The following is a 24,337-nucleotide window of genomic DNA, read 5'->3' as shown; positions in this document are numbered from 1 at the left end:
CAAATCTGTCAAACCAGGTAAGTTGTATTTTATTAAATTTGAACTGAGGTCATTCGGGTTCCCTACAGTAAACACAAACCTTTCATTCAGCCAATCACCTCATTAGTAACAGGACTACCAGCAATAGACAAATATAACTTAAGACTAGCACTGTGCATGAAGTCATCCTACATTGCCAATTCTTGTCTCTTTCATCTAGGCAAAATACAATTTTTACCTGACATTGAATCAAATATGTTAAATTTGAGGCTCTCCAGCAGCTAGGCCACCATCACTTTGCCATAAAGAAACTACAGTATCCAGGATCCATCACTGTTCCTCAATAAGCATAACCAAGTTTACACAATACTATCATTTTCTGTGTCACTAGTTACCACAGCCATAAAGTCACAATGGCTATATCGTAGCTTTTTGGTCTTTAAGGTTAGGCATGTGGTTAAAACTTGTAGAAATAGGCATGGTTTTAGCCATAATGACTTTTTGGCTGTGCTAACTAGTGACGACCCATTTTCTACTTGGAAAATACGTCTCAAAGTAAAGAACTACAATTTACAGAACATTTTAAAATCACACCTTTTGTAAGACTGAATGTATAATTCTAGTGTACACTACTCAGTTCTCTTTAACATGATTGCCATTTAATAAATTAGTCACCTAAAATGTTTTACATATTTTCTTACACAATAATTGTTAAAAAATATACCCCATGGGAGGGAAAAATGGAATTCTCAACCATTATGGCACCAATTACCATTAGTGTTTGCTTTTGTGTCAGTCTTTTAGTATACTATAGAACAGTAAGGTGCATTCAGAGGTGGTGACAGCTGCTATTCTACCCGCATCAGTGTGTGCCTGCCTGCCCAATGGCTCACCCCAGGGCCAGTGTGGGGTGGTTGGGTCTGAATAGGGCCCTCTTCTTGCCCTCCTGCTGGGCTCTTCTCTCCAGGCCCAGGGCAGAACGACACGCTATCCCCATCACAATGCCACGCTCCACCTCCTACCCTGGGTTTAATCAGTAATTAAGTGCGCCGTGCAAAGGTGTGCAAACCCTCCACCCTCGTGAACCCTCCCAGCAATCTGCTGCAATTTTATTGTCAAGATCGCCATCAAAACACTCAAACTCAATGCATGTTTTCCTGTCCAATAGGACAGAGGCTCATTATGATAGCAAATGAAGAGCTGCTTCCACCTTGGCCAATTGTGTGGTCCCCAAGCTTGTCGTCATTCATGCTAGTTATATAGTTTCTGGTCTTGGCTTTGTCTATCATTTTTGAACTTACATAGATATCACAACTAACACATTCTGTAAGACGTATAAATGCATTACCCTGGATATCAGACGTAATAAATAAATCCATTACCCTGTGTCTCAGCTCTCCCCCCACCCCCATCTGTAACAGCACAGCCTCCGTGGGCTGCCATGTTGGCTCCTCCAGCCTCAGCTTCTGGCACAGTTCCACTGCACCTGAGACAGCGGGGCCAGGCTGGGGAGAGGAGGCGCTCTAGGTGGCGGCCGGGGCGGCATCCATGGTGGACAGGATGCGGACCACTTCAGCACGCTGTGTAGGGGAGATGTGCTGCGTCATGTGCACAATGGAATCCATGGCAACCTCAGGGTTTGCTTGGACCAGGCTAAGGAGGAGAGAAGAGAACCTGAGTGAGATGAAGGAGATGTAACCATTTGTTTACCTGGCTGTACATGGAATAAATAGATTCTGTGGGAATCAGTGACATTGCACTTTCCTGACACCAGGAAATATCCCACTGCATAAACATGGTACTATACAAAGCTTTGAGTAGACTTCTACCGGCCATCTCAAGGCTGGTAGGTTTCCAGTGACATGCCAGGCTGGTCACTAGAAAAACACGTCGATTTCGGCCGTTTGAAAATATCTTGAGAACATTGATATGCCGTCATGGGTGCTCACCAAAAAAACAATGGCACAGCGTTGGGCTCAGAACACCGTGCCATGGCAGTTCTCCCTTTTCTAGCAAGCAGGGAGAGTACTTACTAAATGGAAACAGCGTTTTAAAGAAATCTATTAATGGGTCAAAAATCAACATTCGTCCAATTACGTCAAATCCCGAAGTGAAACTATGAGATCAGGTTGGATCAGCCTGTTAAACGAGCGGTCGGTCTCACCTGCGGATCTGCTTGAGGATGTGGTCCCTGCGGATGTACTTGATGTTCTCGTCGATGACAGACCTGGCCCCCTCCTCCTCCTTCAGCTGCTTCTCCAGCCACTCCACTACCTCCTCATTGCTGTCCCACAGATAAGCCTACACACACACACACAGAGAGAGAGAGAAGAGAGGAAGATTTAATCCAACTTCTCAGTGACATTCTTTTTTGGGGCTAAGTTTTATCCATATCAGTGGAAAAACCCACGTCTGAACTCATGTTTGTTTCAGGCAGTAGAGCACTACAATCACATTCTCATAACCTTGCTTGTCTGAATGAGTGGGGGGGGGGTGAAGCTACATTTTTCCTATCAGAAGTGAAAGTGTGAGAGCTACAAAGTAGGTCCCTGATGCCTTTTTGACTGGACCTGATTGAGAAATCCATATTCATGAGGGCAGCCAGTCTCTGATCCCAAACAAAGGCAGACGGGGCTTAGGCAGATTGGGGGGGCGGTAATGGCCTCACGCTGTTTTAAGAGCTCTCCTGCTTGTAGTCCGCAAGAACATTTAATGCCCTTATTAATCATTTTTAATCCGTTTGCTTTTAATTAAGAAACAGCGCGTGGCTCTCCTATCTGCACGTGCCAGGGCTCAGATTAATTGTAGCTTAAGATAGCCGGCCCTGATTGGGGTAATGTATTAGCTAACAAGACGGCCGCTTCTAAAGATATACTCTGTCTACCTCAGGAGCTGGGCCTTTTCTAGTCACCCCTGGAGGCAGCAGTCTAGGCTGAGGGACATATTTTCTATCACCTATAGTTATTTCTACCGAGCCATAACCGAGACACCACAACTTCTGGTTGGAAATTGACCGGATTATTATAATTTTTTTATGATTAAAACCAGACTGTAAAGGAAGGTATAGATGTATAATCTCATGAATCTGCAGCCTCTAGTTGACAGTGACGGTCAGTGTCTCTGTGCTTTGGAGGGCTTGTTTGAGGAAAGTGGAGGAGCAGGTAGTGGACAGTCACCTTGACGGTCCCCTCAGCCTCTACGAACCAGCGTCTCAGCATGGCCTGGATCTGTCCATTGGTCAGCTCGCTGTTGGCCACCTGGATCTTCCTCTTGACCGTGTCCTCCAGCAGCAGACGCCTCAGACGCCAGTAGAAGAAGTGACGTGATGTCCGCCACTCCAGGATATCCTGGGAAACCACACACACAGCTTCAGAGATGAGATATCTCACCAACAAGCAATACTGGCTGACTGATATTAGAAAATGTAAATATAATCTAATATTGTGTAATTATTGCCCCCCCCCAACAAAAAAAATATGACATTACTCAATTTACATAACTAAACAGATTTTGAACTGAAGAGAATATCTTTGTACGTCATGATATGAGAACTTCTGAGTGCAGGAGAGTCTCCCGAGAAGTAATCTGTCCTTGGTATTCTACTGAGCACCTATGTGGCTGTCAATCAGATTCTTGTGCGGTTGCATTTGCAGGCACCTATCACTGATAATTGTGCTGTTTCATTTGCAGGCATCTTGAGAGCAACTGAGATTGTCATCTATTATAGAGATACTTCAGTATACAGAAATGCCCTAGCAGCCTTCCTCTCATGAACCCATTGTGCGTACGTGTGTGTGTGATGGAGAGAGCTTGGAATCCTGCCTGGGGCTGTTCTGTGCTTGCTGAGGTGATGGGCCGGGTCATCAGCAGGTAATTATAAAGACACGTCTCACAGCCTGAGAGAGATTGGAACACTCTTTTCCCTAGGCATCTACTGAACACTATATTCCCTCGGCATGTCATCGACTGCACCAGTCTACTGCATTGTAGGTAACACAGGCTTGGTTACTCACATACCGCATAGATACAGTTCTGTGTATTGGAATGGGACATCATAAAAAAACACTTTTTAATGTAATATTTCTTCACATATAGCTATGTGACCTTCATTTCAATACTGTTCTGATGCAATCACCATCACACTGCCCTATCCCATCTGGACAAGAGGAATAGCTATGTAAGAATGCTGTTCATTGACTACAGCTTAGTCTTCAACACCATATTACCTCCAAGCTCATCACTAAGCTCGAGGCCCTGGGTCTGAACCCCACCCTGTACAACTGGGTCCTGGACTTCCTGACGGGCCGTCCCCAGGTGGTAAAGGTAGGCATCAACACCTCCACTTCGCTGATCCTCAACACTGGGGTCCCACAAGGGTGCGTGCTCGGCCCCCTCCTGTTCTCCATGTACACCCATGACTGCATGGCCGAGCACGCCTCCAACTCAATCAGAAAGTTTGCAGACGACACAACAGTGGTAGGTCTGATTACCAACAATGACCAGACAGCCTACAGGGAGGAGGTGAGGGCCCTGGCGGAGTGGTGCCAGGGAAATAACCTCTCCCTCAACGTCACCAAAATGAAGGAGCTGACTTGGACTTCAGGAAACAGCAGAGGAAGCACGCCCCCAAACAAGTCGACGAGGCCTTATATTTCTATATTTCTTAATTCCATTATTTTACTTTTAGATGTGTGTTTTGTTAGATATTACAGCACTGTTGGAGCTAGGAACACAAGCACTTCGCTACACCTGCAATAACATTGGCTAAATGTGTCATTTCATTTCATTCGTGTTCTGATCACGTTCAACGTGACCGTGTCGTCTCACCGTAATGACGCCCTTCTCCTGCATGCGTCCCGGGGTGTCGTGGAGGTCGGCGAACTGCACGGCCACCTGGTGGTAGATGGGTAACAGGAACTCCTCCCGCTCCTTCAGTTTGGTCTCCAGCTCCTTCCTCTCTGGCAGGCCCAGCTCTGGGGTACCTGGAGAAGGAGACATGGCCAGGAGGGTTACAACACAAACCAAAGATTATTCAGTGAGGTCTGATGCAAGCTAGCTGCATACCGAGAACATTCCAAGGAAATTGTGTCAATGTGACAGCGTGAGCATTTGGGATGGGCTCCACTTCCTTTTATCACTGTATCTGTTCTGTATGACAGCGGGATCGTTTGGGGAAGCGGCTACTCAAAACAAATCCAATTTGATTAGTAACATGCTTCGAATTCAACATTTGTAGACCTTACAGTGAAATATTTACTGACGAGCCCTTAACCAACAATGCAGTTTAAAAAAAGAAAAGAAAGGATAATAAGAGATAAAAGTAAGAAATAATTCAAGAGCAGCAGTGAGTCAATGTACTGGGGCACCGGTTAGTTGAGGTATTATGTACATGTAGGTAGAGTTATTAAAGTGACTATGCATAGATGACAACAGGGAGTAGCAGTGGGGCAATGCAAATAGTCTGGGTAGCCATTTAACTAGATGTTCAGGTGTCTTATGGCTTGGGGTTAGAAGCTGTTTAGAAGCCTCTTGGACCTAGACTTGGCGCTCCGGTACCGCTTGCAGTGCGGTAGCTCAGAGAGAACAGTCTATGACTCGGGTGGCTGGACTGTTCTGCTACCCCAAGGCAAGCGGTACCATTAGCATGAGAATTATGTTGGTTCTATGTGAAATTGTTCAGGAGGTAGGTGAGATACATTCCCTCCCATTTGCTCAGCATGGGTTCTTTATGACTGTACAGCGCAGGCTCAGCTCAGCTCTCAGTATCACTGTCTGATGTGGTTCAGTGTTCTCCAGAATCCCTGGCTGCTGTGCTGCCTGTCTTCAGAGATTGATTTCTGTCAGAGCCAATCGGTCAGCCTCCCCACCACAGCCCCTAGAGGCCCGGTGCTGGCCCATAGCTCTATGGCTCCATGGTGCCCCTGTGAGCCCAGAGGAAAATCAATAGGCTGGGTTAGGAAGGAGGACAGGGCGGGGAGGGAGACAGCAGGCCCTGCTGATTGATCTAGCCCTGCTGTGATTGACACATCTCCCCAGGGGACAGAGCAGGGACGATACGATCACCCTCAGATAAAGAACAAGAGTGACAGGGAATTACAGCACACGCACGCACACGTGCCCCGCTAGATATTATCATTCCTCCCTCACAGAGAGGGATACAGAGGGAGAGAAGGAGAAAGAGCAAAGCAAATGGGATAGTGGAGAGCATAGAGAGAGAACTGCATAAAGAGATTGACAGAGGGAATGTGAGAAAGTATGAATAAAGCTCTAGGACTCGGACCCAGTCTCTCTGCCAGGCCCATGTAGACCGGGTCCACCCTCCTCATGGTCTTCACCAGGTCCTTCTTCCTGAACTTGATCTCCACCGTCCCCTCTGGCTCCAACACTCCACCACTGTGGAGCAGAGAAGAGACGGATTCATCAAGATGACCGAGGCTCTACATAGCATCACGATGTCACTGATCTGAGCCTACATCAAACCGTGCATTGGTCGAGTGTCTAAACAGTGACTTCGGTCTTTGGCATGCTGCCAAGAGGGGTTATGGTTAGTGGATGGAAGTCAAACTCACCGACTGTCCTTGTCAGCATACATCTCCATGTGGCGGGGGTTGATGGTGGGGTCTATGACCACCCAGGACCCCCCTCTCAGCTCTGCCTGGGGAGGGATGTATACCAGAACAGGCTGGCGGTACTCTCTCAGCCCATCCACGATGTAGGCTCCAAACTTCAGCACCTGGTCATACATGTCTGACAGAGGCACAGGAGAGGAATTTGATATGAGACTGAAAAAACACACACACACTGGTATAACTGACAGATATATAAACATATATTCTATGGTACCTTTCATGCCTCCAGAGAAGCCCCTCCAGTTGGCGAACACCATGAGAGGGAGGCCCTCGCGGTTCAGGTCCTTGATGGCCTGTGCCGTCTTAAACGCAGAGTCAGGGAACCACACCTGGCCTGCCTGCTGGATGATCTGAGAGCAGGACACAAAGGGTTACTAGTGATCATGCGTTTCTGTGGGTCTTTATGTGAGTATACCTGTATTTGGGACACAGGCCAGTGTATATTAGGAGGAACTTACCTTGGCGTCAGAGTCCAGGTTTGCTGGATCGGCTGGGATTGACAGCTCCACTGATCTGGTTTCCACAGCAACCACTCCAGTAGGTATGCCACCAAGCCTTTGAGAGAGCAGAGGGTCACATCAGGACACACAACTATGCACCCCCGAGGGCTGATTGGTCAATGTGTGGGGTTAAGATGGGTGAGCTAGCTATGTGAAAGGGGGATACCTAGAAAGTTGTACAACAATGCATTCAACTGAAATGTGTCTTCTGCATTTCACCCAAAACTCTCAAGTCAGATATCAGGCAGGAGGGGGTTTCAGTACTGGAACATGTAGATGGACTTGCATGACAGTGGGATGATCAGATAGACCATTTAACATATTTCCTGCACGGCTCACACAACATCCTGTTCTAGAACTACATACACTCTAAACAAATGATGTTGTGACCAAATGACCCTTGTGAAATAGACTTGGTAATGGTCTGGAGCCTCATTTATAAACATTGCACATGTACAAATATACCCCAAAACATGCGTGCGCCAGCTTTCCCGCAAAAGTTGCCATTTTATAAAAACAAAACTTGGCGTGAGAATATCCTTTCCTCCACGCAAACTTTATACCATGCGTACGTACATTTTCTAGTGGTTGAAGTATTGTATTTCAAGCAGGCAGGCAAGTATTTTGACATAGGAATCTATTCCTATTTATTTTCAGAACCAACGCAGAATAAATTCCTCCCCTTTTCTGGCCGTGATGGGTTCAAATCTTGAAGTAGCCATACAACAAACTACCATATGCATCTCTCATCTAAATTGGGCCTAGTAGCCAAGTTAACAGATAACCTGAAATACATAGCCTTTGCTGGATGCCATTCCATGCTACTACTGTTGGTAACCTACTGTACATTTTACGAGTAGCCTAGACAATGTTTCAGAATTCATGGGCAGTCCAGCAAATTAGGTTGGGGGGGGTCAATGGAAAACACTGTTGAATTCAAACGTTCTGCTGACAGATCCACAACATTTGGACGTAGTTTTTTTCATTTCAGAAGCTGTCACAGTCCATCAAATACAGCATAAGTTACTGCCAAAGGGGCCTCTCGAGTGGCGCAGTCTAAGGCACTGCATCCCTACAGACCTGGGTTCCATCTCAGGCTGTGTCATAACCGTAACCGGGAGTCCCGTAGGGCGGCACACAATTGGCCCAGCGTCGCCCGTGTTAGGGGAGGGTTTGGCCGGGGGAGCTTTACTTGGCTCATCACGCTCTAGTGACTCCTTGTGGCAGGCCGGGCGCCTGCAGGCTGACTTCGGTTGTCAGTTGAACAGAGTTCCCTCCGACACATTGGTGCAGCTTCCGGCTTAAGCAGGCGGGTGTTAAGGAGCGCGGTTTGGCGGGCCATGTTTTGAAGGACACGTGACTTCGCCTCTCCCGAGCAAATAAAGGGTGTTATTGTCACCATAAAAGGTGCATGGCGGAGTTACAACACCCGTTCACACACGCGGTTTTATGATCTGATTTATGATGGGAAACACACGTATGTACGGCGTGCAAATATTCAGTGTGACATTTACACACCGGTTATACATGAGGCCCGTGGTATGTTTATCAAAGGACTATAGTGTGTCTATATCGCTTCCAAACAGTGGAGTGATGTGGTTCCTTACCTGGCTCTGCCCACCACCACACTTTGAGCCCACGGCTGCATGATCTCTGAGAACGAGCCATGGTCAAAGAACCCACTCTGCCACGGGCCCTTTGGAGCTGCACAGAGAAAGAGAGAGAGGAGATGGAAAGCTTAAATTATTTATTATTACAAAGTAAACATTTGTAAATAAGAAATAAAACATTCCGTTACTTGGCAGAAAAATGTTTTTTTTCCCCTCCAGATTCTACTCCTGTCATATCCATGAAAGCAAAAACAGTGTTTAATTTTTTATTTTTTTTAAACAGAAATCTCTAATCTTGTCAGGTCCCATGACGGATGAGGCTGTAAAGAGCCGAACTCAGCTCTCCTGCTCTTGGCAGAGTGAGCGAGACAGGGCTAGTCTAAGAGGTTACCATTCAATTAAGCCTCCCCACTCATCACAACTAAAGACCGGTCTCCCCCCCACACCGCACGCCCTGCCGGCCCCAATCTCTCCCCCTGCCCAAAGTTGTAATTACACTGATATGGAATCTGCTCAGGCCTGACCCTGCATGTATAACATGAGCCATCCATTCCCCTGCTATCTCTCTCTTCATCCACACAGCTAGAATGCTGCCCAGGGTTCACCGTGTCTCTCTCAGTGTCTGGAGAGCCTATAACCCTCTCTAACAAACAGGAATTAGTTTAACCCCTGACCTCTGGGAGATCTGCCTGAAATGATCATAGCGCAAATCGCAAGGCCAACCTTTAAAATGACACTCAGACTAAATTGAAGTGTGAAGAGCTGCTGTTTCAACACCTGTTGATGCAGCACCAGTGCGACTGGAGGAGGGGATGAATGGGACTACAAGTGAGTGATTATTATGACGATAGGAGAGATGTATGAAGATCCTTTATTGCACAGCGATTGAGGTGATGAGTGTGGCACAGAGTCTGCCTTACGCACAATGTGGCGAGGGAAGAGGCAGTTGCTTCTGGTTTGTGTAGTGCTGTAAATGTTCATGTCTGAGAGGAAGGAAGGAGGGTACTCACTCTGGCTGGGGCGTCCTGCCAGCATCCAGCGGGGGTCATAGGGGGCCTTTGTGGGCATAAACTCCACCAGCCGGTCTATGGGGTCCTTGGCATTGATGATGGGCACGGGACTAGATCGGTCCTGGAGGGGAAGGCGGTGTAAACATCAACTATGAATTTAACCCAGCTTCACTGAAAAGCGGACAGCGTAAAAAGGTACATGTGCATTAGACGAGCCTAAATGGATGGACAATGGGTTAAAAGCTGATACGAGCGGATGGTTACCTTGGGCATGTAAGAGAGCCAGTGTAGCAGCATGTGGACTCCCTCAAAGTCATCACACACAGTGCTGTGGGTCACACCGTTGTTGTGCATGATCTGAATCCCACCCAGCTGGTTGTTGGAGGTGTACACCTCTCTACCCAGCACCTACGGGAAAGAAGATGGGGGTGATGTCACATTCTGTTGCCCATTCGTGATTTCTTCATAGTCAAACCAAACCATGTTAGCCAATTTCCCTACAAACTGAGAGACCACCAACAATATTTACACATTAGGCATGGGTAGGTAATGGCTATTTTATGTTGTGACACCCATTCTTCTCCCTACAGGGACGAGCTAAACCCGCTGAGGCTGGGGATTGAGGGTGGTGTCCCTCGGGCTGTGGATCAATAGGATCTCCCACACAGACACAGACCTATCCCCCAGGTGACAGGGACCCTGCTGCTCCTCACCGCACCTTGGCCTCGTCAATACTGTCGATCGGTGGCCAGGGATCACTATCACGGCGTTCACTGGGCGCCACGGGCACCTGGCGTTCTCCCAGGCGGCCGCGTTATTGGTAACCTCCAGAGTGAATTAATACCGGAGATTTGTCCTCGCTGACACTCTATCCACCCACACTATCGACAGGAGCCATGACAAAGAGCTGCCCGCCTGCACTGCACACTGCCTCACAGCCTGTTTATGAGCACCCACACACATAGAAAGACAAGCGTGCGCACACACACGCCCTCTCTCTCTCTCTCACACACACACTCTCTCTCTCTCTCTCTCACACACACACACAGGCTCTCTCTCTCACACACGCTCTCTCTCTCTCACACACGCTCTCTCTCTCACACACGCTCTCTCTCTCTCTCACACACACGCTCTCTCTCTCTCTCACACACGCTCTCTCTCGCTCTCACACACGCTCTCTCTCTCTCTCACACACGCTCTCTCTCTCTCTCACACGCTCTCTCTCTCTCTCACACACGCTCTCTCTCTCACACACGCTCTCTCTCTCTCTCTCACACGCTCTCTCTCTCTCTCTCTCTCACACACGCTCTCTCTCTCTCACACACGCTCTCTCTCTCTCTCTCACACACACGCTCTCTCTCTCTCTCTCACACACGCTCTCTCTCACACACGCTCTCTCACGCTCACACACGCTCTCTCTCACGCTCACACACGCTCTCTCTCACTCTCACACACGCTCTCTCACACGCTCTCTCACACACACGCTCTCTCTCACACACACACGCTCTCTCACACACGCTCTCTCACACACGCTCTCTCTCTCACACACGCTCTCTCACACACGCTCTCTCACACACGCTCTCTCACGCTCTCACACACGCTCTCTCTCACTCTCTCTCACACACGCTCTCTTCACACACGCTCTCTCTCTCACACACGCTCTCTCTCTCTCTCACACACGCTCTCTCTCTCTCTCACACACGCTCTCTCTCTCTCTCACACACGCTCTCTCTCTCTCTCTCACACGCTCTCTCTCTCTCTCACACACGCTCTCTCTCTCTCACACACACACACGCTCTCTCTCTCACACACACACACGCTCTCTCTCTCTCTCTCTCTCTCACACACACACACGCTCTCTCTCACACACGCTCTCTCTCTCACACACACACACACGCTCTCTCTCTCACACACACACACACACACACGCTCTCTCACACACACACACGCTCTCTCACACACTCTCACACACACACTCTCTCACACACACACTCTCTCACACACACACACACACAGCACGTGTACGAGACTGCCTGTATGAGTGTGTGTATATTGGTTTATTGTGCATCTCTGCCGGTGTGAGAGGCTAATGAAGGATGGCATGGAGGCCACTGAACTCATTTTGGCGTCCAAACTGCTCCTGTGACCTGCCGGACCCATTAACCTCCCCTCTCCTGCCACACACACACACACACACACACACACACACACACACACAAGGGCGGGCGACCACGCAGGGGACACAGCTCAGTAAAACACAGAGAGGCGCTCGTTGCTCACTCTCAGCTCTCACCTCTTCGGCCATCATTTACTTTCTTTATTACCATTAATGGTTATGTCCCTGGCTACAAATCCTGGGCGCTCTCCTAAAGCTGTCAGGGCAGCCCGCGGCCCCGGCAAGCATTGCAGTCACCTTGACAGGCAGACGCAGGGCCTGTGTGCCACCGGGCTGGGCCTGGGTTCATTAAGATTCCACAGCAGAGGGAGAGGGAGGGTGGAGGGACATAGACCCACTGAGATATTTGTACCAGTAGTCACTATCCAGCCACCATACAAACAGGAGAAAGATGTCCATCACTGAATGAAATTAGTATATCAAGATGTGTGTATGTCCTCTTCATACGGCTTTGGTGAACCAGGGAGTCTATGGGGATATAATGTGTGTTTTCTGTTGTTGCCATGGCTACTGCTGAATGGATGGACCATCATTGTGAATGATCACATTCAACTGTGACACATCCATTTGATAAATGTTACAGAAAGCTTAAAAATAGGAAACTATAGACTTACTGTCAACGTGGAAAACTGGGAATCATCGACTTGAGATGTTATAGTAAACACAATTATAGTAAAAACTATAGATTACTGTGAAATAGATACATCTGTTAGTTTTCTATTTTTCTATAAAAAAAAACACGATACATTTTCCACATTTACTGTAACACAGACTAACACACACAATCTGACGCTTCTCTAGCAACCAGCACCAGAAAACGAGCGTGCACACACACATACACGCGCGCTTTCAGCAAAACCTGCAAATGGAAACGTGCATGTAGTTGTGTTTTGTCATGAGCAGATTTGTCATGTATATTTGGAATGGAGTCATGTTAATGCAGAGACAGGGAGGAGAGATGGAGGAGAGAAGAGAGAGGGGAGAGAGAAGAGAGGGGGAGAGAAGAGAGGGGGAGAAGAAGGGGAGAAGAAGAGAGAGAGGGGAGAGAAGGAGGGAGGGAGGAGAGAGAGACGGAGGGAGAGGAGAGAGAGGAGGAGAGACAGGGGAGAGACAGAGGAGGAGAGACGGAGGAAGAGAGGAGGAGAGAGAGGAGGAGAGAGACGGAGGAAGAGACAGAGGAGGAGAGACAGAGGAGGAGAGAGGAGGAGAGACAGAGGAGGAGAGACAGAGGAGGAGAGACGGAGGAAGAGACAGAGGAGGAGAGACAGAGGAGGAGAGACGGAGGAAGAGACAGAGGAGGAGAGACAGAGGAGGAGAGACGGAGGAAGAGACAGAGGAAGAGACAGAGGAGGAGAGACAGAGGAGGAGAGACAGAGGAGGAGAGACAGAGGAGGAGAGACAGAGGAGGAGAGAGGGAGGAGAGAGGAGGAGAGAGGGAGAGGAGGAGAGACGGAGGGAGAGAGGGAGAGGAGGAGAGACGGAGGGAGAGAGGGAGAGGAGGAGACGGAGGGAGAGGAGGAGAGGAGGGAGAGGAGGAGGGAGGAGGGAGGGAGGAGACGGAGGGAGAGGAGGGAGAGACGGAGGGAGAGGAGGGAGAGACGGAGGGAGGGAGGGGAGGAGGGAGAGGAGGGAGAGGAGGAGAGACGGAGGGAGAGGAGGAGAGACGGAGGGAGAGACGGAGGGAGAGGGAGGGAGAGGAGGAGAGACGGAGGGAGAGACGGAGGGAGAGGAGGAGAGACAGAGGGAGAGAGGAGAGAGAGAGAGAGGAGAGAGAGGGAGAGAGGAGACAGAGGGAGAGAGGAGAGACAGAGGAGAGACAGAGGGAGAGAGGAGAGACAGAGGGAGAGATGAGAGACAGAGGGAGAGATGAGAGACAGAGGGAGAGAGGAGAGACAGAGGGAGAGAGGGAGGGAGGAAGCGGTGGGTAGTCAGTGCCCGTGGAGCACAGAGAGAAAGAGAGAGAGAGAGAGAGAGAAAAAAATCTGCCTCAGCAAAACTTTTCATTCTGATTGGAGACAAATGATATGGGTGTCCTTCTCCCCAGCAGCAGCCTCAGGCGTCACACTGCCATTTCTATGCAAATAACAACTTGACGCTTCTCTTTCTATTATCCCACCAGGAGCTGCAGCAGTATGACTGGGGAGATGAGAGGAGGGGGGGAGGCGAGGGGAGTGGAGGGCCTGATCACTGAGCCGGAAAAATGTATACAGCGTGAGAGAAATAGAGGATCAGAAAACACCATTATAATTTCTATTCTTCGATTCAGACGGGACACCGTCTTTCCGCCTCCTAGTTAAGAGGGAGCTGTCCGTTTTATTGTTCACTCTTAAGGGATATATCCTATCTATTCAATGGCCATCTCTACAGTACAACACAAATATATACACACACACCACTTTGTCCTCTTCCTCAAATTAACTGCAAAATAAATGGCATGACCAACTATTACATAGTAACAGTGAAAATCCAGATGAAAAAGCAGAAGCGTTAATTGCATGAACTCAGGAACAATCTAGTCGGGTCACAGACGACGGAGCATAGTGCAAAAACACATTAACACGTCTCCTCCTCTCTTCAAAAAGAAAACAGGACAATTAAAAGAGTATTAAAAGACACTCACTGTATCTGTTTTCTAGATGGCTAATAATGTGTAGTCTTGTTGTTAGTGACGGCAGTGAGTGTTGCAGCGGACCTCTTATGGGAAAAGACAAAAGCTCAGAGGCCACATTGGAACGCTGCATCCTAGCAGAATACCTCTCAGTATTTCCGTGAGACTTTCGTGTGCCATGAGGTACAGCCAGGAAAGGGGGAGTGATGCTGGCTCTTACCTTGTTGAGAGCTCCAGCACCAGTGAGAATGATGTGGGAGTTCTCCACCTGAATAGTTCTCTGACCCAGCCTGACCAGGTAGGCTCCGATGCCGATGGCTCTGCACGTCACCTGGAGAGAGAAGAGCACACAGCCTGCTTAGGTAACCCAGAGTCAAGGGCATGTCAGTGATCCGGGTAAAAACCCATTCTTACATCTGCCATCCTCCGCCTCGTAAGAGTAGCACTTAAGTAGTAACACGACAGACTGTAAGTAGTCGTGTGTTTAGGCGTGCATGTGTGTGTCGGTCCATCCAGTGTGTCGGTGCGTACCAGGTTCATGGTGATGACCTCGTCGTAGGCCAGAGAGGACTCTCCTGCGATCATCCCGGAGCCCTTCAGGTTCTCCACCCCCAGACCGTCATCTTTCCCGATGATGTCAGTGATCTTGTACCTGAACAAGGAAAGGCTCTGTCAGACACATAACACCTCATCACTTCATCCCCCTTCTCCCATTGTCCGAGGGGCTTTTCATGTGTATTCATGCACAGCCCATTGATTCTCTCACAGGTTGTAGTTCCCCGTTTTCTCTGCTGGCCAGTGAGCTGGATGTATTATCTGTATTGAATAGGGTGACAGTGATTAATAATATGGCTGATGGGTAATGTCTGGACTCACCTGGACTCTCCCTTGTCCTCTATGTGTTCACAGTAAACAGAATTCAGGGCAGACACTTTCTTGTAGTCCTGAGGGGTCAAGTACAAGTACTTGAAGCCCTATGGAGAGAAACAAAAGACTGAATTAGCAGTCTGCGAGGGACATGCATACACTACATTGCCAAAAGTCTAGGAGCAACAACTGCTCAGCCGTGAAGTGGTAGGCCACACAAGCTCACAGAACAGGACCGCCGAGGGCTGTTTTTCATGGTTCGGGCTAGGCCCCTTAGTTCCAGTGAAGGGAAATCTTAACGCTACAGCATACAACTTTGTGGCAACAGTTTGGGGAAAGGCCCTTTCCTGTTACAGCATGACAATGCCCCCGTGCACAAAGTGAGGTCCGTACAGAAATGGTTTGTCGAGATCGGTGTTGAAGAACTTGACTGGCCTGCACAGAGCACTGACCTCAACCTCATCGAACACCTTTGGGATGAATTGGAACACCGACTGCGAGCCAGGCCTAATCGCCAAACATCAATGACCAACCTCACTAATACTCGTGGCTGAATGGAAGCAAGTCCCCGCAGCAATGTTCCAACATCTAGTGGTGTCCACACACTTTTGGTTATGTAGTGTACATGGGCAGAGACATCTGCTAACAGAGTCCTACAACACTAATAATCTCCAATTTCTTAAACAGAACATCTACACCCCACTGCCCTATTCTGCCAGCTGACCTTGTAGGGGTCTGCCATGTCCTGCCAGGCCACATGGAACATGTGTCTGATCTCCTCTGCCAGGCCGATGCGGGCACCGCTGTTGGCAGAGATGTAGATACGAGGGATGCCACTCTCCCTGGACATCTCCGAGGCCTGCAGGAACAGCAGGTCCTCCTGCGGCCCAAACGAACCAATCTTATGTGTGATGTCATTACTGATCACAATGATCTCACGCCCTGCCGGGTACTCTGGGGTCCTGAGCGTCATCCGCCAGGCCACCATGCCAATCTAGAGGGACACACACAGGTAAACATATTCATTCATGTCGTGGGGACGAGACAGAAACTCAGCAAACAAAAGCAGGGGCATTACTCTTCTTTGCATTTACATATGTATAGAGACAATTCCTGGCAAACAGCTACTGAACAATCCTGTCAAAGAAACACAGAGACACCTACAGATCAGAAGTGGAACTGCAAGTTTAATGGAGTTACTCCTCACCTCGTTCCCTCCCGGTAGACGGTTCATCTGCACCAGCTGTCCCTGTGGGTCCAGGACCAGCTCTGTGAAGGTGAGCAGCTCGGAGGGCAGAGGGCATTTGGGCAGGTGGGCGAAGGTTTGAGTGGACTGCCACAGCTTCTTTAGAGCCTGGAGGAAAGAGGAACCACAGAGAGGAGTCAAGAGTCTGCTGCTCACTCTCAGTATAACATGCTTACTGTAGAATAGAGGGCTGCAGGGCCCCGACAGAGATCATTGCGGCGCCGCCGTTATTTTTCACGCTGCGGTTGGGAGCGGCCGGTCAGACAGGTAACTTTGGGATGAAAATATTTTTGTCGTCTCTCAGATGATTTGGAAACGGTCCTCTTTCTGCTTTGTACGCATTAGCCTACCTACTGTATTAACAAGTACATCTTTGTGACATTTCTCACACACGCTCAGAATTTGCTGCTCTTCAAAACTAGTTGGGCGTGCAAGTCTCAAAGAAGTACAGTAGGCTGCCTACAGTGGAACGTGGCAGTGATCTTTCCAAGGAAATTCAACATGATTTAGACTTAGTTCCCTAGTAACGTGTGAATAAATATTGAAAATGGAAAGAAGTGGAGAGAAGCTCGACCAACGTGAGTCGAGGTGCAATCAAAACGCGTGATCATCGGTGAAAAGGTGCAACACGAGCGCCGCGCACGCAGGTCCTTCTCCTAAAAGGAAGGCTACATGCTATATGCAAAACATAGCTCAAGACAAAGTGCAAGTTTGAACTCTCATCATTGTTGCTGCTTCCAGTTCAGTAGCCATACGTGATCAGGTACGCGTGTGCTCTCAACGAGACAAAGTAGGCTATAGCCTATGCATGACGGGGGAGCACGGGCAGTTATCTTCCCAAGGAAATGTACTTCCTAAATATAATTTGGCTATAGTTTACTACATTGCCTAGTAATAAATATTGATCACCCATATTTGTCGCCGTCTGAAAAGGTAGGCCATAAAAATAGCTCAAGAGAAAGTGCAAGTCTCTCCAACTCTGCTCTCTTCAAACTACATCTAGCATGTTGTCTGACACAGCCCAGTAATACAACGTAAGGACCATGTGAGAATCTCTGGTAATTGAATCAATTTCTTAAGTTATTTTTGCGCGGGGATAACATATAAGTCCTGCGCATAACATGCAGGATTGACGTCAAATCCATCTAGATTCAGGGGAGACATTTGTATTTATAAATTGGGAATGTCCCCTTGTTTATTTTATTTTGTGAGACCTTCGTTTCATGCATTTCATTTATTATTTTTTTAAATGGGAAAAGTTACAATTAACTTCCTGGATGGACATGCAGTTGACCTCAAACGTGGTCGTATGTTTTTTTTATGTACACCAGCAACTGCAACCACTGAGCTGTTGTGTCGAGGTCCGTACCTGTCTGACCATCTCAGGGAAGTCGTAGACATAAGTAGTGCCCAGGGACTGCGCCTGAAAGCGTTTGGACTGCAGCAGGTCCTTGGTCACGTAGGGGGTGTTGATGAGCATGCCATGCAGAGGTCCCTGCTTGTCCCCATACGCCTGGAACATGATCTGAAGGAGAGGGGACATGAGAGTCACTCGACACGCACAGACACTAGCCGCCACACATATCTACACAGAGAACACAGTACGCGATATGTGATGTAACGAAGACCGATATCCGCCATGGAGCCTGTTCCAAGAAACAGGAAGCGGTGACAACGCTGACCAAAGCTGTGGATGCAGTTCTATCTGCAATAGGAGAACATGAAGTCGTGTTCTTTACCATCCCTATCAGTTGTTCCGTCTGATTAGGTCCTTTGACCAGACCTGGCAACCTGAGTGGTGTCCTCACATTAGAGAGATATGGACTCCTCAGAATGAGAACACTGTTTCTCTTGTGCTTCACACAATAAAGTCCTTTTAGAATAAAAAAAAAAAGGACTTCATCTCACACATCTGGCTACGGAGACACGTCAAGGGGTCCATGAGAACAAGGTAGTAAGAATGGGCCTGGCCACGCCTGTGCTAAGTGTTGATGAATACGGTTGAGGACAATGCAACGGATCCTCACTCAACTCAGCGCCATCGGCCAGCTCCAAAATAGAACTCTTCTCTCATATTCAACATCATACAGTGAATATGGCAACCTGCCCAGAAAAACTAATGGTGAAGCGTTACAGTTCATTCTTTCTCCACCGTAGTAGTTGGGGCATTATTTTATACCCATCCTAGCTGCCTGCATATGCTTTCTGCCAATGACTGTTTGATGGAATGGAACTTTTACCCTGGTACAGCAATGGAATGGGATAATATATAGATGGATGCAACCTACCTGTTCTCCTACATAAAAATACCATGATCACTGCTAGTCTTGTCCAACAGGCTAGAGGCTGGGCAGACAACTTACAGAACCCTCAGCTCCACTTTACGCAGTAGACTGACTGATCCACAGATGGCATGTCATTTATTTCTTAACTAAACTTCCAAATATTTGAGCATGAACCAGGAGTTGCCCATTAAGGAGCATTCTGGGAGCTGAGGGTTCAGTGTGAGGCTGTTTCCCCTGCCTGTGATTGCTTGGGAGTGTGGGCCGTGGGGGATGAAAGACGTGCGAGTGCCCCACCTGTCGGTCTTTAGGCCCCAACTGTCCCGTACGGGAGTCGGTGACCTCCTTGTACAGGCTGATGTCCAGGTAGTAGCCTGACTCGTTGGTGAGGAACAGGCGGATGGGGATCTGTTTGCCCGTGGGCGTCAGCCGGATGTTGATCTTCAGCTCAGCCTGGAGCACCCGGAGCTTCCACAGCCTACTGCCGTAACGCATCACCATGGAGCGCACCGACTCCTCGATCTGAGCATGTGCACACAGAGGTTACGAATGAAGCATATAAAAAACACACACACACGCAGCACCAAAACGCATCACTACATGTACAGTGAACGAACATGGATAAAGACAATGTACACGTGAACAGTGTATGTACATGTCTTGGGTGTGCTGCCACTGACCTTGGAGGGGTCCATGATGACGGTGGGGACAAAGTTGAGGAAGATGTGGTTGCAGTCGGTGCGTACGGTGGTGTTGTTGAAGGCCACCTCCAGCTCGTCCATGGCCTCCAGCAGCAGACGCTCTGCCTCGTTGTGGAGGTACTCAAAAGACGCCTCCTGGAGATAAGACACAGGACGGGAGCAGAGGTCAGAGAGGGGCACGTTTTCACGTACACACAAACTGAACAGGTGTATGTGTATCACTATCGCCCTCACCTTGGTGACCAGGTCTGAGTGACGGATGATGGCCCGGACAAAGAAGCGGTAGTCGGTGACCTCTGTTCCCACCTCCACGCGGGCAGCGCCCAGGTACAGGTGCATCTTGTGGTTGGCACAGGGGATGGCGGTCAGGGCAAAGTTACGCATGCGGTTCAGCTCCAGCTGGAAGGCCAGCGCCGGCTCCAAGTGACGGTAGATCCTGTCCTCCTCAAACTAGACACACAGGGGGACAATCAGTTATACAGAGCAAGATACTGTCACACCAACCAATTGAGGGTTCAAGGAATGAGAATGCATTTTCCTCAAGGCCTACCATCATCCAATTGGCTGTTTCAGGAGCATTGGGTTTGTATGAGACTAGAGGGTGCCCGCCAGCCATACACTGCATTAAGTAAATGAAATCAAAAGCAATCGCAGGCTGCTAATGGGTGTCATTTCTCTTAAATGGGGGACATAATTAAATAGTTAATTACGGTAATGGGTTTTGGTGGTGCCATTGTAGTGAGACTATCAGGGGCCTAGGCAGGGGAAGAGCCATCATTGATCATAACGGAGTGACTTTCAGTGCCAACTAAGGGGTGAGCAAGGAAAGAGGAAAGGTACTTTTTCTGCAACCATCTTATTCAAATTGCCTCACCTCTATTGTTGCCATGATGTGAAACTGACACTTGCTTAGCTCTTCCGCTGTAACTCTAGTCTACACATTGAGAAGCATGGTCACTCGGGCTCATCTTCCATCCAAGTTATATATTCAGTCTGTGTGTTAGCACTTCAAATATGAATTCCCTTATCTTTTTGAGATGGATTGAGCCTGTTCATTGACCACTACCACTGAGCAGACCATTAGCTGTTGTTTTATGGTCACTCATAAAGTCAATGTTCAGATTGACACACAGAAGACACTCACCTTGTCTCTGGACCGGAAGGTGAAGAACTTGGGGAACTCTCTCTGTGTGAGAGACGGACAGGTGAGGAGAGGAGAGGAGAGGAGAGAGGAGGAGAGAGGAGAGGACAGTTACACAAACAGATCCACATGCTGTGAAGAACACACGTTGTCAACCTACCAGGTCTCCTGGTTAATACAGACAGAGAGAGTTAGGGCTTTGAGTCCAGGATTTCAAGAATCCCCGCTCTGCTGCAACTAAGTTACAGAACCAGCTAGACTGAAAATAGACCTGACCTCTAGAGCATAGAATGAATGACCTTCTAACCTCACTAAGTGGCTCCCTTTCCTCCTACAGTTCTACATTTTCCCCCTTAATGAGCTGTGAGGAGCGCTGTGTGAACTGCTGTGACAGTGAGGAGGAACACTATATGGCATCGGCCTGTGATCAGGAAGAGCCTGTTTAACATTCAACAGCCCTGATCTCTTCCCATTTGTGCTGGTGTCTGAGGGTGGAATTACAAGTGTATTCTCCCAAACTGCCTTTTCCCATAATGACAGACAGCAACAGGAAACAGGGGAGCAGCGACAGCTAATCTAATGAATAAAACATTCTCTTTTCACAGGGAGTGATTTGTATTTCTGAACGCTCCAGCTAGAAGCCTGATTGTCAGGTTTGGCTTTGAGGATCGCACCCCACTTGGCCAAACAATACCGGACTAATTGCAAACACACTCATCAACTCAATCGGTATATAATAACAGGACAGTTGTGTATTAGTCTGGGGCACTAATGCCCACTTACAAGCCTGTATATAGGACTGATTTGGTGTTAGTATAACAGCGAATACAGGATTTATCGTGTGTGAATACACTGGTCTGTGTGGTCTGAAGAGGATGGGCTATTCAGAGGGACTGAGTCTCTACTGTATGAGACACAAACCCACATATGGAGGAGGGCCTCACCAATGGCAGTGATTAGCCCTCATCAGAGCCTGTTCTTCTCTTGTCAAAAGGGCAGCATTCAAAGGGCTGACGCAGGGAGAGAGAAGGGAACCTGGCATTTACCCAAATGTCTTTAGTCTCAAATGCCGTCATTATCTGCCTGAATCCAACGAAAAGCTACTTGGTGTGGTCCAGGGAAAGAGTTGACAATACAGGAAGACAAACTGTACTGTTCCACAGTTATCATCCACATCGTCCCACTACTCACATGAAACCTCTGGTCCACCTCACAGTTGACTGCCTTCCTGAAATCCTGTCAGCACAAACCCCACAGCAAAGGCAAGACATGGATACAGAGGGACAGAAGGAGACAGAGAGAGAAGAGACAGAGGAGCAAGCAAAACAGCCAAATTTGAGATACAAATGACGGTCAAATTACAGGCCATTCCAAATGAATCGCGCGACTCTCTCGTTCCGTCTGGATGTCTGTAGAGTCAACGTGAATCATTGTGATTAAGATAAGATCGGTGACAGTGATTGGAAGAGTAGGTTAGAGAACAGAGGGCAGAGTAGGGAAGTGGGAGTCCTAGTGCTCACCTTCTGAGCTACCAGGAAGGTCAGCCTGCGGATGCCATGTTCAAACAGCAGGGATTTCTGGGGGAAGACGACACAGGAAGAGAAAGTGTGAGCGACTGAGGTGTCCAGGCGTACTTCCTGAAAGGCTCATCCTAAACATCTGACCTTTGTCTGGGTGAACTCCCGGAACATGGCGGCCAGGCCGTCGTCATCGATGTCACTGTCAGTCTTGATGGCCACGTTGAGGATGTGAATGGGCTCGTCTTGGATACTCTGGGTCACAAGACGCATGCAGGCAAAACATAAGTCATATCATTCAGAGAGAAAGTATCTATTGCGACTATACGAAGAACAGGAAGGTCATGCTACGTTGATGCCATGCATTGAACAAAGGGCTCTCTCAGTCACAATACTCTGTTGTGTTACAATACACATCAGAATCAGTACTAGCAGACAGTACTGACCTTGGTGTCCTCCTCTCCATAGAGCACTGGGTTCCCTCCCTCTGGGAAGGTGGGGCTGGGAGGAGGAGAGTCACAGAAGCAGCTCATCACGTCTTTAATGTTCCTGGTGGAGAGGAAAGGATCACGGTTAGACACCACACACACACTTAAGGTAATATCTCAGTATTACAGCTCCAATTCAATAACACCATTTCCCAATGTGGGAAAATAATCAAAGTCATAATGTAATGATTTTGAAAGGGTCAGAGAGCCCAGCCCTCACCTGGTGAACTCCTGGAAGGAGCGGAAAGAGACCATGGCTCCCATGCGCTGGCAGGGTGGGGTGAAAGAGGTGTCCAGGAGGACATCACTCACACTGCCCACGTGGACCATGCCGTAGTGGTTCAGGTTGGACGAGAACGACATCCTGGGGCAACAACAGACAGCCATTAGACCGGGGTCCTGCAGCACACACATTCACTCACTAGCCCAGAGCTGGGCCAGAGCAGGGAGCAGGGCAGAGCCCATCATAGGAGAGTTCACCTTAAAAGAGCCCCCTCACCAACCAGTTCTATCCCAAAGCAGTATTTATTATACATGTGATCAGCTGCTGGGACAGAAGGAACATTCGGACTCCTCATTCACTTCCATACTAACTCTAATATAGCATTGTTCTCACAGAGAACAGTCAACCAGGATCCCAAAAAATAAATAAAGACGCATCTTCTAGATCTGGATGTACTACTCACGGAGTGCCCAGCAGCAGTATTTAAATGCTAAGGAGGTAGATTACGTGAAAGAAGAGCAGATATCTGCATAATGTTAGTGAACATGGAAGCATTGTACAGTTTCCCCTGGCCAAATTCATAGTAGAAAGACCCATGGTTCCACCAGGTGTTTTTAGTATTCAGAGGTCCTCCTCTCCCATCCACACAGAGGCCAAGTCCTCTTTTAGAGAGGCCCAGAAGTTAGCCCATCGAGTTAGCCCACAGAATGCTATATAGCCTAGAGTCTCTATGGGGCCCAACCTGTCCACAGAGTCATCCGTATCTGGAGGTTTATTCTCCTCCGTTTTAGCATCATCCTTTGTTTTATCATCCTGTGCTTTAGGGTCCTGTTTGTTACTGTCCACAGACACAGGCTTAATGTCCCGAGTGCGAAGACGGGGCAGGGGCTGGGAAGACAGTCTCCTGAGAGGACAGGACAGCAGCAAGCAGCACATTCAGAGCACAGCTAGCACAAGGCAAAACAGGACACCTCACACAGAAATATTTGAGAACATTGTCACAGAATATTCTAGTAACGTACTACATCTTTTGACTCCCCAATTCCAGAGAAGCGTAATATAGAGACACAGTAAGTATACCGGGCATTCTGAAAGTATTCAGACCCCTTCCCCTATTCCACATTTTGTTAAGTTGTAGCCTTATTCTAAAATGGATTACATTAAAAATGTTCAATCTACACACAATACTCCATAACGACAAAGTTTTTTAAATTTTTAAAACAGAAATACATTATTTATGTAAGCATACAGACCCTTTGCTATAAGACTCGAAATTGAGCTCAGGTGCATCCTGTTTCCATTGATCATCCTTGATATGTTTCTACAACTTGATTGGAGTCCACCTGTGGTAAATTCAATT

General features: G+C 48.2%; 1 protein-coding gene across 9 annotated transcripts in view; it reads right to left on the bottom strand.

Moving 5' to 3' along the window:
- Window positions 1-13: 13 nt before the first annotated feature.
- Window positions 14-24,337, bottom strand: part of LOC115135711 (acetyl-CoA carboxylase) — a 47,159-nt gene continuing 22,835 nt past the window's right edge. For 3 of the 9 annotated variants that reach the window (XM_029670701.2, XM_029670702.2, XM_029670703.2), the window contains exons 26-52: window positions 23,720-23,881; window positions 22,975-23,118; window positions 22,713-22,815; window positions 22,414-22,521; window positions 22,270-22,326; window positions 21,941-21,985; window positions 20,753-20,794; window positions 19,843-20,058; window positions 19,588-19,743; window positions 19,205-19,429; window positions 17,995-18,150; window positions 16,587-16,733; window positions 16,104-16,373; window positions 15,389-15,486; window positions 15,044-15,164; window positions 14,733-14,843; window positions 9,993-10,136; window positions 9,729-9,849; window positions 8,716-8,812; window positions 7,067-7,163; window positions 6,823-6,958; window positions 6,549-6,726; window positions 6,260-6,372; window positions 4,807-4,961; window positions 3,156-3,326; window positions 2,144-2,280; window positions 14-1,632 (exon numbers count right to left, since the gene is read on the bottom strand). In XM_029670701.2, the coding sequence (XP_029526561.2) occupies window positions 1,503-1,632; window positions 2,144-2,280; window positions 3,156-3,326; window positions 4,807-4,961; window positions 6,260-6,372; window positions 6,549-6,726; window positions 6,823-6,958; window positions 7,067-7,163; window positions 8,716-8,812; window positions 9,729-9,849; window positions 9,993-10,136; window positions 14,733-14,843; window positions 15,044-15,164; window positions 15,389-15,486; window positions 16,104-16,373; window positions 16,587-16,733; window positions 17,995-18,150; window positions 19,205-19,429; window positions 19,588-19,743; window positions 19,843-20,058; window positions 20,753-20,794; window positions 21,941-21,985; window positions 22,270-22,326; window positions 22,414-22,521; window positions 22,713-22,815; window positions 22,975-23,118; window positions 23,720-23,881 (3,640 nt within the window). In that variant the 3' untranslated portion in view covers window positions 14-1,502. The remainder of the gene's footprint in view (window positions 1,633-2,143; window positions 2,281-3,155; window positions 3,327-4,806; window positions 4,962-6,259; window positions 6,373-6,548; window positions 6,727-6,822; window positions 6,959-7,066; window positions 7,164-8,715; window positions 8,813-9,728; window positions 9,850-9,992; window positions 10,137-14,732; window positions 14,844-15,043; window positions 15,165-15,388; window positions 15,487-16,103; window positions 16,374-16,586; window positions 16,734-17,994; window positions 18,151-19,204; window positions 19,430-19,587; window positions 19,744-19,842; window positions 20,059-20,752; window positions 20,795-21,940; window positions 21,986-22,269; window positions 22,327-22,413; window positions 22,522-22,712; window positions 22,816-22,974; window positions 23,119-23,719; window positions 23,882-24,337) is intronic. The other 6 variants (XM_029670708.2, XM_029670707.2, XM_029670710.2 and 3 more) reach the window with 3 other exon arrangements.

Source organism: Oncorhynchus nerka, linkage group LG10 (genome assembly GCF_034236695.1).
Source record: "Oncorhynchus nerka isolate Pitt River linkage group LG10, Oner_Uvic_2.0, whole genome shotgun sequence".
NCBI lineage: Eukaryota > Metazoa > Chordata > Actinopteri > Salmoniformes > Salmonidae > Oncorhynchus > Oncorhynchus nerka.
The sequence above is the reverse complement of the archived record's forward strand: the minus strand, read 5'-3'. Positions and strand labels throughout refer to the sequence as shown.